This window comes from Pagrus major, chromosome 21, assembly GCF_040436345.1.
Source record: "Pagrus major chromosome 21, Pma_NU_1.0".
Classification (NCBI taxonomy): Eukaryota; Metazoa; Chordata; class Actinopteri; order Spariformes; family Sparidae; genus Pagrus; species Pagrus major.
The window spans coordinates 10,274,484-10,290,310 of record NC_133235.1 but is presented as its reverse complement, the minus strand read 5'-3'; the positions used below and the strand labels follow the sequence as shown (position 1 = coordinate 10,290,310).

Sequence of the window (15,827 nt, the reverse complement as noted above, 5' to 3'; positions counted from 1 at the left end):
ACAGCACTTTGTGCACTTTCTGGGAATTGGGCGTATAATAAAGGAAGTATAGGGGCCCCACACCACATTTCTTACAAGATGTGTGCAGTGAATTAAATAAGATTCATGACAGTCAATCCAAGAAAAGTAAAAACAAAAAATAATGAAAAAAATAAAAAAAAAGTAACACAGCCAGTGTGTTAAAGCAAAATTGTAATGACATCCAAATATAAACACAGCCAGTGTTTTAAAGCATAATTGTAATAGTCCAAAGTCCAAATATAAACACTACATTATTAAACACTCTGCAACAGCATATTTTATTCCCTGGTATGCTAAGCCCTTTTTTTTTTAGCGCTAAGATTTGGGTATGCTATAGAAAATTTGGCACTAAAATATTTGTGGTCCATGTATCGCACATGTTAACTGTTTGATTTTAACACTAGAATGGCAGCAGGGGAAGTTGAAAAAGCAACTTTTAAAAAAAAAACCATTTTTTTAAGCATTATAGCTCCTATTCCTATTTGGGCAATGCAGTTTAGCTCCCACCTTACAATAATGTTTTGTATTCTTCTTCCTTTTCCAACTTTTCCAACTATTCATACTCTTTTCAACTTTTATCCATTCATTCTCACTTTTGCTAGAAACTCCATGCAAAACGTATAATGCTCCACATTATTCTTACACGATTTCATTCCGCTGTTTTCCAACTCTTCATACTCCTTAAGTTGCTTCTGCATACACATAAAGCCAGCTATTCAGTTTGACTTCAGCTTTTCAACAAACTTTAAAATATTCCACATCTTTCACATATTATTGATATTATTCAACTTTTTAAAGCCAGTAATGCAAATTAGTTTTAGCTTTTTAACAGCCAGCATTCACACCACAATTTCTTCAGAAATTGCCTTTTCTAGTTTCTTTTGGGTTCCCATTTGGATAAAGTGTGTATTAATCCCTTGCTGTCAACTTAAGAAGACAGTGTGCTGGGATATAAACCATTTGTATTTAACAAGGCGAGTTTAACCGTAACGAGTTCAGTTATCGAGCTGGCTTCTCTTTGTTCATTCTGGCTGACTGTGTCCTGCCTGCTCTCACCCTCAGTGTGTTGATGCAGGCATTGCGTTTGTTGCTCTGCAGGTGATGCCAGTATTTAAGTATTTCATTCGGATGAAAACCATGTGATGTTATCAGATGGCTGTACTTGCAGCTGGAATAAGAAACCCGCCAGTGGTTGAACAGGAACGCATTGGATGGAGGAGTGGGCTCAATCCGGAGCTTGGCCAGGCATATGCCTACATACACATCCTCCAGATGGAGGTGGCGGATACTTAGCGATGCTCGATAGATTTTTCTCGCCAAGTCTCCAGAGAAGACATAACCAGTCCCTGAGCAGAAGGTGGGATACTTTTCACTCGGGTACAGCTCAGGGGGCATGTACCACTTGCTGTTTTTATTTCGGTTTGGTGCAAAGCCTCTCATGTTATTTCCTGTGAAGTAGTTCTTCTTAGACTTAATTTCAGGCCTAAGCAGCTTGTAAATGAGGTACTCTGTGTTGACGAACATGTCACTGTCTGTCTTCATGACATAGCTGGCTTGTGGGCAGTGAATCGCCACCCAGTTCATTCCCATCAATGTCTTAATGGTCAGGTTTTTGTATGAATCCATAAAGTCCTGCTGAATGATATCGTGATATCTCCGGCTCTCTGCTTCTAGCATCCTCTGCTGTAAAATGCCCAGCTCGCCCTCATTTTTTCCCAGCAGAAACAGCCGGATGAATCCCAGAGCTGGTGCAACGCTCTCGTTCCCCCATGTCTGCCGTATTGCATTCCTTGCCTCCACCTGCCGAGCCTCTGTGGCTATCAGCAACACCAGAAATGGAACAGGGCTGCTCTCTGCACATTTGTCAGGCTCGTTGATGATATAAGTGAAAGGCCCTTGGGTTAGAGTGCTGGTAAGTTCTCCCTCTATGCTCGCTGCCAAAGTATCCTCTGAACTTTGGTCTACCGGGGAAAGGGAGACTCCTTCCTTCTCGGGGGAGCTGATGTTGGCATCAGCCTTAAAGGTTGGTTGAGGAATAATGACAAACCTCCATGCTGAGTGTTGGCCGCTTATGTTCCACTTAGCTTTGGTGGTATGAAGTTCACCACCTCCATATACCACAGGATGGCCTCTCCACCGTGGTATATCTGTGAACCTAGGCTGCCACACCTGGTGAACAAGAAAGACAAGTACACCCAACAGTGAGAGGAGATAGAAAAGTTTAGCTGTGTGTGTACAGCAATGACGTCGTCTCCACTGCATATTTACAGCAGGACTTGTACACCCAGACAGCTGTCACACTTTTAAGGGCAGACCTCAGCAGCTTCTGACAAGGCTTTGTGAAGTGTGTGATGAGCTGCCTAAAAGACTTGTGAAAAACCCCAGTGTTGAGATCTCATTCTTGTATATCCAGATCGCTTTGGTTGTGTTCTGACAAGCCAGCTGTGAGGTGTGGGTCCACTCTAATGATTGCCTAGGAGACAGAGAAGAGGATATATTGAAGTGATAAGACACATACAGCATGTTATATGCTCTTTCATTTGATTGTTTTGGTTTTACAGCCAGCAACTTTATTACTATAGTTCACTTTCGCAGCTCTCACCAGGAAGCTGTTACCAGTAAAATCACCATTGCATGCTGCAAACCAAGCTAGCTGGCGAGCACTAGTGGAGCATGTAGCAGCCAGATATTGTCCTCGGGAGTTGGTGGAGATCGCAAACGGAGCTAAAAGAAAAGTGAGCATGGGACTTCCATCTATCAGGTGGCCACAAACATGACTCCAAATGAATAATAATGTTGGTCCATAACTACTGGATATGTAAATGAGCAGCTGACTCTGCATCCCATAGCAGTATTCACCCTTGACCCTGTGTTTTCATATGAACTTTAATTCATTTATTGAAATGGTTTGATAAAGTATACATTTTATACTTATGGATGACGCTTGAATACTGACATGAATCCAATTTACTTCCTGCTTTGAGTCAGTAGTAGTGTTTGCATAGCACTTATGTGGAACAATTTAAACTCCATAAAGGTTGATGAAAGTTCTCAGTCATCCAGGTCATGGTTGGATGAGAGGTGAAATGTCTTCAAGAAACTGAAACATGTCCAGTTGCCTACAATACGGCACTTAGAATATACTCCATACACTGTTTACATTAGTAGAAGTTATTTTCGCATCTTTGTGGTTACTGGTTGTTAACCTAACTTCGTTTAAGGCTGCATAACGTTGCTTTTTTGGTTAAAGGAACCATCTTATGTTGCTTTCAGTAAAGGGATGAACAGAATATGTTCTGCTTTCTGGCTCTTGAACAGTATCCAGAAGAGGAATGCTTACTGAAAGAACAGCCTATGCTTGCAGGCTGCTAGCACCCTGAAGTGGAGTGTGTTCTCTCAGTTTTTTACTGAATTACACACTACCCTCTTAAAGGACCCCAACAAGACAAAGAGCGGTTTGTGAGAGCTCACAGAAGCACTGAAAAGACTGTTGTTGGCTCTTTTACATGCATCAACAGAAACGAAAACTACCGTTACCCTTAAATAGGCACACCCTTCACATCCTGTGGTTGTCATATAAACTGCTGATTGATTTTAATGCATGAATTATTTCTTTAGTGAAGCAATGTGCTGATTTGTGTTGCTTGCATTATAAGCCTTCGCAACATAAACTCACCTGTTTAAATGTAGGTAATCATCTCGCTCTGGAATCCATCCCTCCTAAATATGATGAATTACAATCGTCACACACTGATGCTCCGACTGCGCTGTTAGCCAGATCACAATACAGCTTATGCCTGACGACTCAGGTTCTCCTTTATTTCCTCTACAGTATTCGACCAATCATTTTCTTCTTTTATCCCAACCCACGTGTGGGTGTTGACGGGGGAAATTTAGTCCTCTTCCAGGCACTGATAGCCCTCTACCACATGCATACACAAGTGTGTGTATGAGTGCGTGCATGGGCAGAACATGTGTCAGATCTCCAGCATTGCAGTCTCTCCATCTGCCTTGGCGCATTGTCCCCAGAGGCTTGATGCTAACGGTGCTGCGTTGCTGCTGCCTTTTGCCAAAGGCAGTCAGGAGTCGGTAGTTGTCAGTTAGCTGCAGCCCAGGGTCCTTTCATTGTCCTCGCTTGTCGTATTGTGTATATCACAGCAGCGGGGGATGGATGGGGATCATCTCTGGATGATGCATAAGCCTTGAATCTCTATGTTTGCCAACGTTTTTTTTCCATTTCCGTGCTGATTCTTATTTCCTCTTTCATTCACATGCTCTCATGTTAACTTCCCTCCCTGCATGTGCCATCTATGTCTGGGGGGGGGGGTTGTTTCCACTCACCTCTTCTCGCCCTCCTAAATCAGCAGCTCCTTGTGCTCCGCTCTGTGCTGTCGTTTTGATATCTGTGAGAGGGCTAGAAGCAGCAGGGGAGGAGGGAGATGAACAGGAGGTAGCGCTGTGAGTTGTGTGTCAGCTCCAGGCTTGGTGGCATTACGCTCTCCCACCACGTCACGCCGTCTCTGCTGCTGTTGCTGCCTGCTCTGTTCAAGGGGAGGGGGGCTGGGCTGCTGACCTATTTGTATTCACGCCCACTCTCCAGAAAGAGGAATAAAGCATTATCTCGTTTTGGCATGCTGTGAAGTAAGAGGAGAGGGGAGGGAACCCTTCATGTCGGCTTTTTCACAAATCTTAAAGATTTGCAGAATGCCAAATTGAACTGATGGTCAGGTTACATCTTCTTTATCAGTGCAGTGATGGACAGTGCAACCCAAAAACCCTGTTTGGTCACAGTCTTTAAATGCGTCTCCTGCCAGTCTCTTGTACTGGGTGATGATGAGAACACAGATAATTAAAACAATGTTTCCGCTGTGCTCATTCAGCTGTGGTGGTCTATAACACCCACATTTTTCAGGCATTCTCATTTGAATTTTGCCACGTTAAGACTAGGTGTGATATTTTATTTCATGGTGCAGGAAAGATCAGAACACAAAATGATACAATACTCTGTATATATGCTTAAGTTTAATCTCTTTATAAGCTGTTGGTTGGACAAATTAAACATTTAAAATTTAAAGAATTGAAAGGTTCAGCACATTCTGGTTGCTGGATGTTTTTCTTGGTTTTCTCCCGGTCATTTAAATAATTGCCTCTTTCTACTGCAGAGCCCGCTCAGTTTTATGCAAGGGCCACTTTTCTAGTGGTGAAATACTTCCATTTATTTTACCAGTTTCACAGTTTGTACAATACATTGATGTTATGAGTCCATGATGTTGGACCATAAAAGCAAGCACAGCTGTCTAGGACAAACTACTATACATGTTTAGTATCATATGTTATTACTGCAAATAATGTTTCAGTTCAGTTAGCAAGGCTGCCTTGTAGTACAGAAGTACTGGATTTACAGGATTTTGCATCGATGTAGTGGCTATCATCCGCCTGGAAAGTCCCTGGTGCTTCCATTTATCTTGCATTCCCTTGAATACTGTTTTGTAAATCTGTAATGTGGAGTAGAGCATCTCTTGGATCTTTCCGTGCAGAGCGTACTGTCAAAGGGAGAGAATGTACAAGTGTCCAAGCTGCAGCTGAGCTGCAGACAAGCAGTTTATCTGTAATTGACAGTGATCCTGCAGTGCTGCTGACAGACCCTGCCCTGCAGCGAGTGGGATGGCAGGAGAGAAAATGAATTTGGTAATCATGGCGAGACCTTGGGACCCACTAATAGTTAAGACTGGCTGATTTCTAATGCATTTATATTATGGTAAATGTGCAGTGCGACGGTGTGCAAATGGAATTCTCTAAACCTCAGCTCTGGCACAGAGCTCTTTATTTCTCAGTGCTCAGTAGTTTGACATCAGAATTGCTTGGATTGGCAGGGATGAACTGTCCTGGCATCAGTGGACAGCACGGGGAAGTCAAAATTAATCTTTTGAAATATTCACATGCTGTTCATTATTTTTACTGTGGATTCGTGGCTTGAATAATGTATTTCAAAGACCTCTTTTGCATGATAACATGAGGCTTCACACAGATCTCTTACCCCTTTATTCCATCGGGCACATCTTTGTTACTTGGAGTGTGCAACGCTGATTTGTTCTGTTCTGTTCTGCTCTGCTCTGCTCTGCTCTGCATGCAACTTTCCATCCCACTGAGAGCGTTTCAGAAGAAGGGCATCATGCCTGCCTGATGTTGTTGAATTGCTCAGATTGTGTTTATTTCGTTATTTTTCCTTGATTTTTGTGCCTCCAGTGTGGTTGAGTAGGCTCCATAGCTAAATTGTTTCATTGTGTGTTTATTGTTAATATTTCCTACTTTGTGGTGCTGTAGACCACGAGTCGGCACAGGGTGTTTTCTATTTTGAAAATCGACTGGATGCACTATGGCAATAAGGTGTGCGACTTCCTGTCTGGCTCGATCGAATAGACTGCGCATTTTCTCTGCAGAGCAGAACAGAGAGCCGCAGCGTCCCAGGTCTTCTGGAACGTGCCGTCGCACAGCTGGTGGAAACCCGAGCTGTATCGCGGCTGAGATGGGCCCGGTGGAAGCTGGTGGTTACATGTGTAACAGTTGGTAGCTAAGCTTTTTAGCTTTTATAGCAGAAGTGTGACCCAACCTAAATAGTTTTGCTTTTTTAACACTTTAAGAGATCTTCACCATAAAAGTTATCTTCCCCATACCCCTATGAGATAGTGAAACATGACATAATCTTGTCTATTACAAGACATACTGAATTTTGCATAAATACCCAAAGACAAACTGACAGGGTATAGACCATACTGTCCTGTAGTGTACATGTGATGGGCCAGAAATTCAAGCACTACATTACATACATTAAACTATAAATTAAAGAACTATATACACTTTGAAAATGACAACTGGAACTGTAAAGTTCTGTTTTGACTTTCACCACTGGTGCTTGTGGTCTTTTCAAGAGAAGTGGTGATAGAAAGAGAGGGAGGGAGTAAAATGGGCGAGTGCTGAAACCACTAGTCGAATAGTAGATTAATCAATTGACAGAAAATGTATCACCACGAAAATCGCTAGTTAGTTAAAAAGTTATTGTTAAAGCAAAATGCCAAACATTAGTTCTAACTTCATAAATTAGAGGACTTGCTGCTTTGCTCTGTTTTTGTATTCTTGTAAACAGTGTATCTTTCGGGTCTTAGACTGGACTGCATGAGCAAGTTTTAGGCTTCACACTGCTCAGGTATGATATTTTCATAGTTTTCACACTTGTAATTTCATAGACTATTGAGAGGAAAAATGGACAGTTTCACATAAATCATATATTGTATGTTTAGTTCAAGGCTATAAAGCTTGCATTGTGTGTTAAATTAATAATGGAGATAGGTCATGTCTTTAGCTAACGCTAATTTTGTTTCTACACATCACATGATCTTCATTCTGTGGCAAAGTTACAATAGTACGACTTTAAATTTCATTTGCATAAACAGAGCAGTAACTGGTTCTTTTTTTCTTTTTTTTGTGGCAAGCCAATTAAATATTTTGTAATATTTGCTTTGGGTTCAGCCAGACGGTCGGCCTTTATATAAATCTATCAATAATAGTTCTACTATTATTCATTTAAGACATAACTGTGTTGAGTTTGTTGTCACTTGTGAATTCAGGGATGGTATGGACTGTCAGGTAACAGCACTCTGACAGTATTGGCACTGATCGGCCTCAGCCATAGGCCAGCCAGGTCTGCATGTTTCTGTAGCTCCTCTGTCAGCTTGAGCTCCAGCCTGCGGGAATGTCACTGGATGATGGATTACTGCAAGTCTGTGACCCCTAGTGTAGCCCCCATCTCTCCAACCACCACGTGCACGCACTTGCGCACACACTTACGTCTCTACAGGGAATCAATAGTGACCTGGAGGGAGTGGAGAATGAGCCACTATCAGCAAAGGACCATGTTCTCCCAGGAGAATTCTATTAATGTAGAAACAGGGTCACAGCTTTTAAATTGAACTTATCCCATTTTCCCATAACTCAGCTTTTTTTAATGTACATGTTCCTCTCAGACTGGCTGTTTCATTACTTTCAGTAATTTGTAGCGCTCAAAGTCTAAGTGAGTGTCGTTGAGCGGTCAGAATAATTCAGTTAAGCCTTTGGATTTTCATGCACGTTGGTTCTTGTGTGTTCCAGGAAGGGGCATCTGCTCGGAAGGCCCAGACCCCGGCGCTGCAGCCTGTCCCTCGTCCAGGTTAGTGTCCACGCACATTCATGCATATGTCTGCCTACAAAGGTGCAATATGTAAGAATTGGCCACCTGTGAAATTCCTCCTCAAAACAAATAGTGGGCAGCATATCACCGGAATAACCGCTAAATGCTGCTAACAGCAGCTGCCTTAGCTAGTTGGCTCAGTTAGCTGTGCAGCTAGTGGTTTGAACTGGGAGCTTGAGGACCAGGGTAGTATTGGTGTTTACACCGGTAGCTCAGGAGCTTTGGGCCAAGTGGGGCCAGCGCAAGCTAGTTAGCATGCTAACTTCAGTAGATATTTCTGCAACACAGTAGGCCTACACAAAATGTCAAAACTGGTACTTATTTACATTCTGTTGCTAATTTTAATTGATTTTTGAACAACTCAAAATTCTTACATATTGCCCCTTTTACTGAGTGCTTGCTTTGGATTGTGCCTTTTCAAATTCCTTAAAAAAGAGACATCTGTAAAATGACTGACAAGACACCTCGAACTGCATACATGGCCAATTATGACTATTACTATTATTGTGAAATTTTTATGTATGGAGGTTTAACAAAACTTGACGAGCAAATTTTCTGTTTTTTTAATATGATTGAATCCCATTTTTTTGGACTTAATGTGAATGACAGTTGAACAAGAGTAGCAGTAGTTGTGCCAGACTTTCATCACTAAGCATATTCAGAAATACAGAAGTACAGGTTGTACCATACAGCTACTGACTGCTTTGACTAAAGCTACCTGGCAGGTGGGACAGACTGGATAAAAAGTACAATTGGTACACTGTTCAGTCGACTCCGGTGGGTTCACCTTTCGTAACTAGAGATCATACCTCGTTAGCAAACACAAACAGAGCGCAGATCCGTCTGCACTCTTTTCTATTTTAACCTGTGCCTTTGCAGAAGAGTCTATAAAATTCACAACATCAGTGGTTCTCAAACCTTCCCTTCAAGGGCCCCTGAACTGACACAAGTTAGACCACGGAGCCCGGGTTGATAAGAGTTTGTCCCAGGGTCCCCCATCTGTGCGAAACCCATGATATATAGTCATACATTCATCATAATCTTACTTATGGGTGGACTTTTTCGTGGAAATGAATATTCCCCCACTTTGAGAACCACTGCACTACAGGACAGTCAGAGCAAATTGTGTAAGTATTTACTGGGGCTGTGCAAGTATCGGAATATTATTGAAATCCCAACATGATCATGTGAAATTGCAAGAAGCTTTGTAAAAACAGAATTTATCATGCATCTCTGCAGCACTACAATTTCTTTTCTTTTTTTCCAGCAATAATGAACACTGTGACGCAAAAATGTTCATTCCCACTAATTGTGAACCACATCACAGTCGCAATATCTGTCTAAATAATCGCAATATGATCTTTTGTTTTTTTTAACCAACATTCCTACATAGTGCATCCCTACTATTCATGTTGCAGTCTACTGGAATTTTGCCACTTTGACTAAAAGAAAGCATTTTGAGTAATAATTTGACTCTGCACTGCACTGCATGGAAACAGACTGAGTAACTAACTGACACAAAGACAGGTGTCTTTTAATGTGCCAACTGTCATGTATCATCTTATCTATGAGGCAAAAAATGTTAAATGTAAAATCTCTGTTCTCCCCAGAAATTGTTTTCAGTTTTAATAACTAAACTAGAAAAACTCTGTCACAGCAGCTCCCTTCCTGTCATTATCCTCTGTAACCTCGACCGCCGCTAGTGATTTTCATCAAGTGTCACCAAGTCACGTCTATCCTGGCTGTGGGCGGTTTCCCTCCCCACACCGCCTGTCAGTAAATGTTGGACAGCTGTCTGCACGTGTCAGTCATTTAGCTCTCCCACCCACAGCTTTAAAGGATTATCTTATCTCTTTAACAGGGACAGTGAGAGGAGAAAACACTGCATTATCCAACCAACAAATCAGTCACACTCCACAGAGACTAGCAGCTGCTACATTTGACCTTTTGTAGCTCGAGGGGGATTCCTCTGTTCACTTTATTATTATTATTAGCTACTATCTGTAAACATGTCCATGTGGAATGAGACAAGGTGTGGTAGTCTTCATTAAAGGTACATGACAATGATATTCGTTGACTGTGATCAGGTTTTATACTCTTTAAAATGCTTTTCTTTTTAACTTTTGCTCAGCCACAGAACAGTTACACTTCACTCGGCCTTGAGCAAAACATTTCAGTCACATTTTCTGTAATATTGGCTTTTGCCACACATGACCATCCCATAGAAAATATGCACATGATCTCCGGAGGAAGTTGCCTCTGTGAAAGGGACTTTTGTTTGGTGAGAAGAATCATATGTCTGTTTCCCTTCTTAGCAAATATGGACCCACGATGCTCCTGCAGCTTTCAAGTGAGAGCATGTCAAAGCAGCGTCAGTCAAATTTGCCCACGATATAGATTAGATCAGAGGAACTCAGCTTGATATATGTAGGCCTAAAGAAAGGAATGCACACTCCTTGCAGCCTAGAGATCGTTCATGTCTTTGAATATTTGAGGTTTTGAAGTGAGCCATCTGCAGTGAATAATTTCTCAGGAATCGTTCAGCTAAAGCATTTAATGTTGTACTAGTTAGTGTGATTTAGTAGTTAGTGCAGAATATTTATTGGTCACATACAATCAAACTCAGTGCCAAAGAAGTGGAGTTTGTTCTCATTTAACCCGTCCGCGAGCAGTGTCATAAAAAGTACCCAAAAGTCACACTGAGGTAAAACTATCCAGCAAAGACCTTGGAAAATAATTCTTGCTGGCAGTTCCTAGAGGTAAACACCAGACTCTTCTCTCCGCCTCATGTATCCACCGTCTTCTTCCTGAAACAACTCACCTCTCACGAGATCAATAGTGTAATCTGCCAAGTAACTAGTAACTAAAGTTCTCAAGTAAATGTAGTGTAGTGAAAGTATACAGTAGCAGAAAATGGAAGTACTCAAGTAAAGTACAACTACCTCAAAATTGTATTTAAGTACAATACCTGAATGTACTTGGTTACATTCCATCACTGTCCCTGAGGAACAGCGTGCAGTCATTGTACAGCGGCGTGGATAGACTCCAGTTCTATGCCAGTGTCTTGTATCATTATATTATCCGCTCTCTGTGAAATGTAATGCTGCCTGTATATGTTGTATTTATACACACATTTTCACATTTTTCTCGTCTTTTTTTCCTCTAGTTTCTCAAGCCAGACCCCCACCTAATCAAAAGAAAGGTACGTCACTTTCACTTAGTCAAATGCTAAGTTTTTAGTATTCATGAAAAAAATACAGTGTGCCGTTTAGTACGTCATATCATCACCATTCTGTCATTTGACTTCCTTTACACTACCTGTTTTTAAGAGCCTTTCCTTTGACTTTGTCGACAGGGTCCCGGACACCCATTGTCATCATTCCCGCTGCCACCACCTCACTCATCACAATGCTCAATGCGAAGGAGCTTCTGCAGGATCTAAAGTAAGTGGACAACTGGCCTCCGCACTTGGCTTAAAAAGGTTTTTTTATTATGTACCAGTTACCTTTGACAAGCAAACTCTAATCAGTTCACGTTGAGACAGATGAATAACCCAGGCACATAATGCCTCCAACAATGGTTGTCACCGGCGCAGAGGCATCATAGTAGCATTATGTTTTCAGGTTGTCCGTCTGTTCTTCCATCTGATTCTTGTGAACACGATATCTCAAGAACTCAAGAGGGAATTTCTTCAAATTTGGTACAAATGTTCACTATGACTCAAGCATGAGCTGACTAGAATTTGGTGGTCAGAGGTCAAGGTCGCTGTGACCTCACAAAACACATTTTTAGCTTTAGCTCAAGAATTTCTACAATAATTAGGAAAAAATCCAACATACCAGTGTCCAATAGGATAAAATAATGAAGTTATGACACTTGATATCCAAAAGGTCAGATGTTGAATGCACTGTGACATCATAATATTCTGCAAAAAATGTTCTAGCCGTTATTCAACGCCACAGCTCAGGGACGGCAATTTGACTGGTGCACACAGACATAAAACAGCAACGCGGCAATTGTACTTCATCATAACTGAAATATTCATATGCTCGTTGTTACAAAATTCCACATCAAGTGTAACGGGATAAAAGGATGATAGTTCACTGTGACATCATAATGTTCTGCAAAAAACAGTTTTCGTGACCATCTTTCAGATTTGTTTGTCACTTATTGTAGCTGCCCACCTTTCAAACTGTGGTGGTTGAAGACGTGTGTGTAGCGTCCACGTTTTACAAGTTATAGCAGCATCCATACTTGAAGAACAAGCTAAGTGGTTTTGCTGCTCTTGAGCTTCAGGTGATTGTTGGTGCATCATGTGATGAAGCTCTCTCAGTCCTCTGTACTTCTCTGAAATTGTCTCTAAGTGATGACAGCATGTTTCTCATTGGAAATGATTCAGTGGAATCGTATCGTTTATATGGTGATAACTTCCATATCAACAAGATCTATACCTAATACCTTTTTTATTAAATTCCTTCAAAGTCTTCCCGGCATATATTATATTAGTCAGGACAGACATGGACGTAAGCTGTAACAACCCCAGGGCAGTAATTCTACATATCTTTGTGATTATCTGTTCATCGTTACACTTCCATGAACCTTATCTTGGTTCCAGCTCAAACTATAACTTTTCCTCAGCAAAACATGTTGAAAATGTGTATTCATTACAACACACTCAAGCAGCAATCAGCCTTGATACAATCTGGGTGTATCAAGGCACACTGTGCCTTGATACACCCAGTGGCACAGTTTCCCTTTCCTCTGTGATTACAGCAATTAAGTAATGTGCTAACAGGATGGTGACAGTTGGACAGTTCATGATTATATAACAACCGCATGAGAAGATGCTGGTGATCACACAGCAGCCCAGATGGAAATGATGAATGCGCTTTTATCATTTTTTTAATTGTCAACTGTGATGTAGCAAGAGATGATGAAGGATGAACGTCCAGTTTTGAATGTGACAGCGAAATAATCAGGGCTGGAAAACATCTACTTGTTAATTAAACCCATTATCTATACTTGAAATGAATTGTGCAAATAAATATAGCAGCTATGACGAGATTGAAGCCTAGAGCAGAGGAGAGGAAATGTTCTGTAGTAATGTTTGCTTGTGTGGCAACGAATCCATTATAAGTAGAAAAATCACATTTCTTTTCTCTTTGGAATGTGGAGGTAATACATAATGTCAGCTCAAGGTAACATATCACTCATGTTAAATGGACAAGAGACCAGTGGACATGAATACGTCTGTGCATATGATACGCTTGACCTGTTTCCAAATAGGATCAGCATCTGTGGAAACTGTTGATTTTTAACCATCACAATGCAACAACTCCATCTGTGTTTACTGTATGCCTGCATGAAACAATCTCGTCTTCAGTATTAGAAACGTGGTTTCATATGTTAATCCTCTATAACGTTACATAAATACAGTAAGTGATTTGAATAAGCAACCAGCAAAATTTGCGGAGGAAAAAAATATTATTTTTTAAGGGTTTAACATTCAAAAATGTGCTAAACCGCACAAGAACAAATCTCTCATGCATGGGCGCAGGAAGCCTTTAAAATGTGGCTGGGACAAGTATAACGAAGGTTTGGGGTTTAATGGAGTAGATGTTATTTTATGTAGTTATTAACAATTGTGCTCTTGTATTTCTGGTTTTGGAAAGGGCACAGAGGAATTCAGCATCTAAACTCATTATAGACCTATTATCTGTCTTTGTACACCTCCATGTACACTTCATCATGTTGAAAAATCCAAAGCCTGACAAAACTCTTTGCCTACATTCTAAGATATGTTTTGACAATCGCTCTTCAGGCGAGGGGTTTATAGATTGACTAACTGAAAGTCATGTTTGAACTCAAGTAAGAACATGTGTAACAGTGACCAAATGAAGCAACAGTATAAACTTTGTACCATACCAGGTTTGTCACGTCAGAAGAGAAGAAGAAGCAGGGACTCCAGCGCGACAATGAGGTTCTGCTTCAGAGGCGCAAAGATCAGATCCAACCTGGTGGCACAACACTGAGCGTCACTGTGCCGTACCGCATCATTGATCAGCCGCTCAAACTGGCTCCGCAGGACTGGTGAGCGTTTATTTAATGTCTGTTTAATGGCTTATTGACATTCTTCCCCCAAACAGAACAGGTATGTGGAAAAACCAGCACGGCTCTGAGGATTGCATAGCATGAGAATATCTCTAATTTAGTAGCTTCTTCTACTGTGAGCCTTTCTGATGAAATACTCTGCTCATTTCTGTAAAATATAATCACATACATTCTAGTTTTGTCTTGTGAAACAGTATGCAAAGCATTTGACCTTCGACTGAATCCTTTTCAGCTTAAAATTCAGTCTGTTTGCAGATGCACAGTTACATTTGTACAGCCTGTTTGCATTAGTCACTGCATTAAACGACCACTTGTAAGTCCACTCCTCAGAGGGCTCAGCTGTTGACACCAGCGTCTGTGACTGAGTCATTAGTATTTTAGGAATATGACTCAGGGTTGCACATGCAGCCTGTGTTACATGCACAGCTTTTGTTCTTGAGGATATTTACCACTTTGTGTCATATTCTAAGTACTTCACAAATCTGGCCTCTGTGTTGAGGTTTCTTCTCAGTTTCTTTTCTTTTTTTCCCCCTCTCAGTTGTATTTTCATTATGTTTTCAGCCCCAGTATAGGAGCAGGATTTTACATCCTGGTGGAGTGCCCGTCAACCCTCAATACACTAACCCTACAGTATAAAGTGCACCAATCTACATGCTAACATCAACACAGCTGCTTGACAAACACGTCTCAAAAACAACAAGAACAACCAATCTTTCTGCCTGCAGGGATCGAGTGGTGGCTGTGTTTGTGCAGGGTCCTGCCTGGCAGTTCAAAGGCTGGCCGTGGCTGCTGCCTGATGGATCTCCTGTCGACATTTTCGCCAAAAGTGAGTGATACAGACTGTGAAATTCTTTAGATATTGGTCCCGGAACAGATCAAACGACTGCCTGAAAAGTGATAAGAAAAATAATGTTATATATGCGCGCATGTTCACAAAACAACTAGATGACTTTCAAAACCACTATGCATTGTTGTAGACTACCACAGCAATAACAAAAAAATTGTTTAGCCAGCAACATGATCAATCAGCTCATCCACTTGCTCTGTAAATTTGCGGGTTTTGTAACTACATTTGTTACTCCCCCCGCAAGACCTGATCTGAGGAAGGGTTAGGGCTGGATGTGGGCGAGAGTTGACCATCATTTTCATGGTCTATAAAAATGCAGCACAGTGATGATACAGCCATTTCCTAAACGTAGCCTATATAAGGTGGATTGATGCACATGCAACCTGCGTTGAACTAGTTCATATGAGTCAGCTGTCATTCTGTTTGTCTGTCATATGCCAAGTACAGTAGTTGTCAGATGTATTTTATGATCAAACTGCACATAAGTGTCACTGTACACAGCAGTGATAGCAGTCACCTTAAACCTCTCCAGGGGTCTGTCGGAGCCTGATGTCTAGTACCTGATTCAGTGGGACTCTTGGAAACTTCCTCTAAAACACTTGAATGATTTTTGCGATACAGTTT

The 15,827-nt window shown here is 41.3% G+C and overlaps 2 protein-coding genes across 2 annotated transcripts in view; one reads left to right on the top strand and one right to left on the bottom strand.

Moving 5' to 3' along the window:
- Positions 1-15,827, top strand: part of cdc73 (cell division cycle 73, Paf1/RNA polymerase II complex component, homolog (S. cerevisiae)) — a 28,111-nt gene that overhangs the window by 10,914 nt on the left and 1,370 nt on the right. The window contains exons 11-15 of the mRNA XM_073490831.1: positions 8,167-8,224; positions 11,412-11,447; positions 11,601-11,688; positions 14,174-14,335; positions 15,082-15,182. Coding sequence (XP_073346932.1) covers positions 8,167-8,224; positions 11,412-11,447; positions 11,601-11,688; positions 14,174-14,335; positions 15,082-15,182 — 445 coding nt within the window. The remainder of the gene's footprint in view (positions 1-8,166; positions 8,225-11,411; positions 11,448-11,600; positions 11,689-14,173; positions 14,336-15,081; positions 15,183-15,827) is intronic.
- On the bottom strand, positions 1,021-2,283 carry LOC141016414 (beta-1,3-galactosyltransferase 2-like). The gene has a single exon (XM_073490772.1). It carries the CDS (start codon positions 2,281-2,283, stop codon positions 1,021-1,023), a length of 1,263 nt encoding a protein of 420 aa, XP_073346873.1.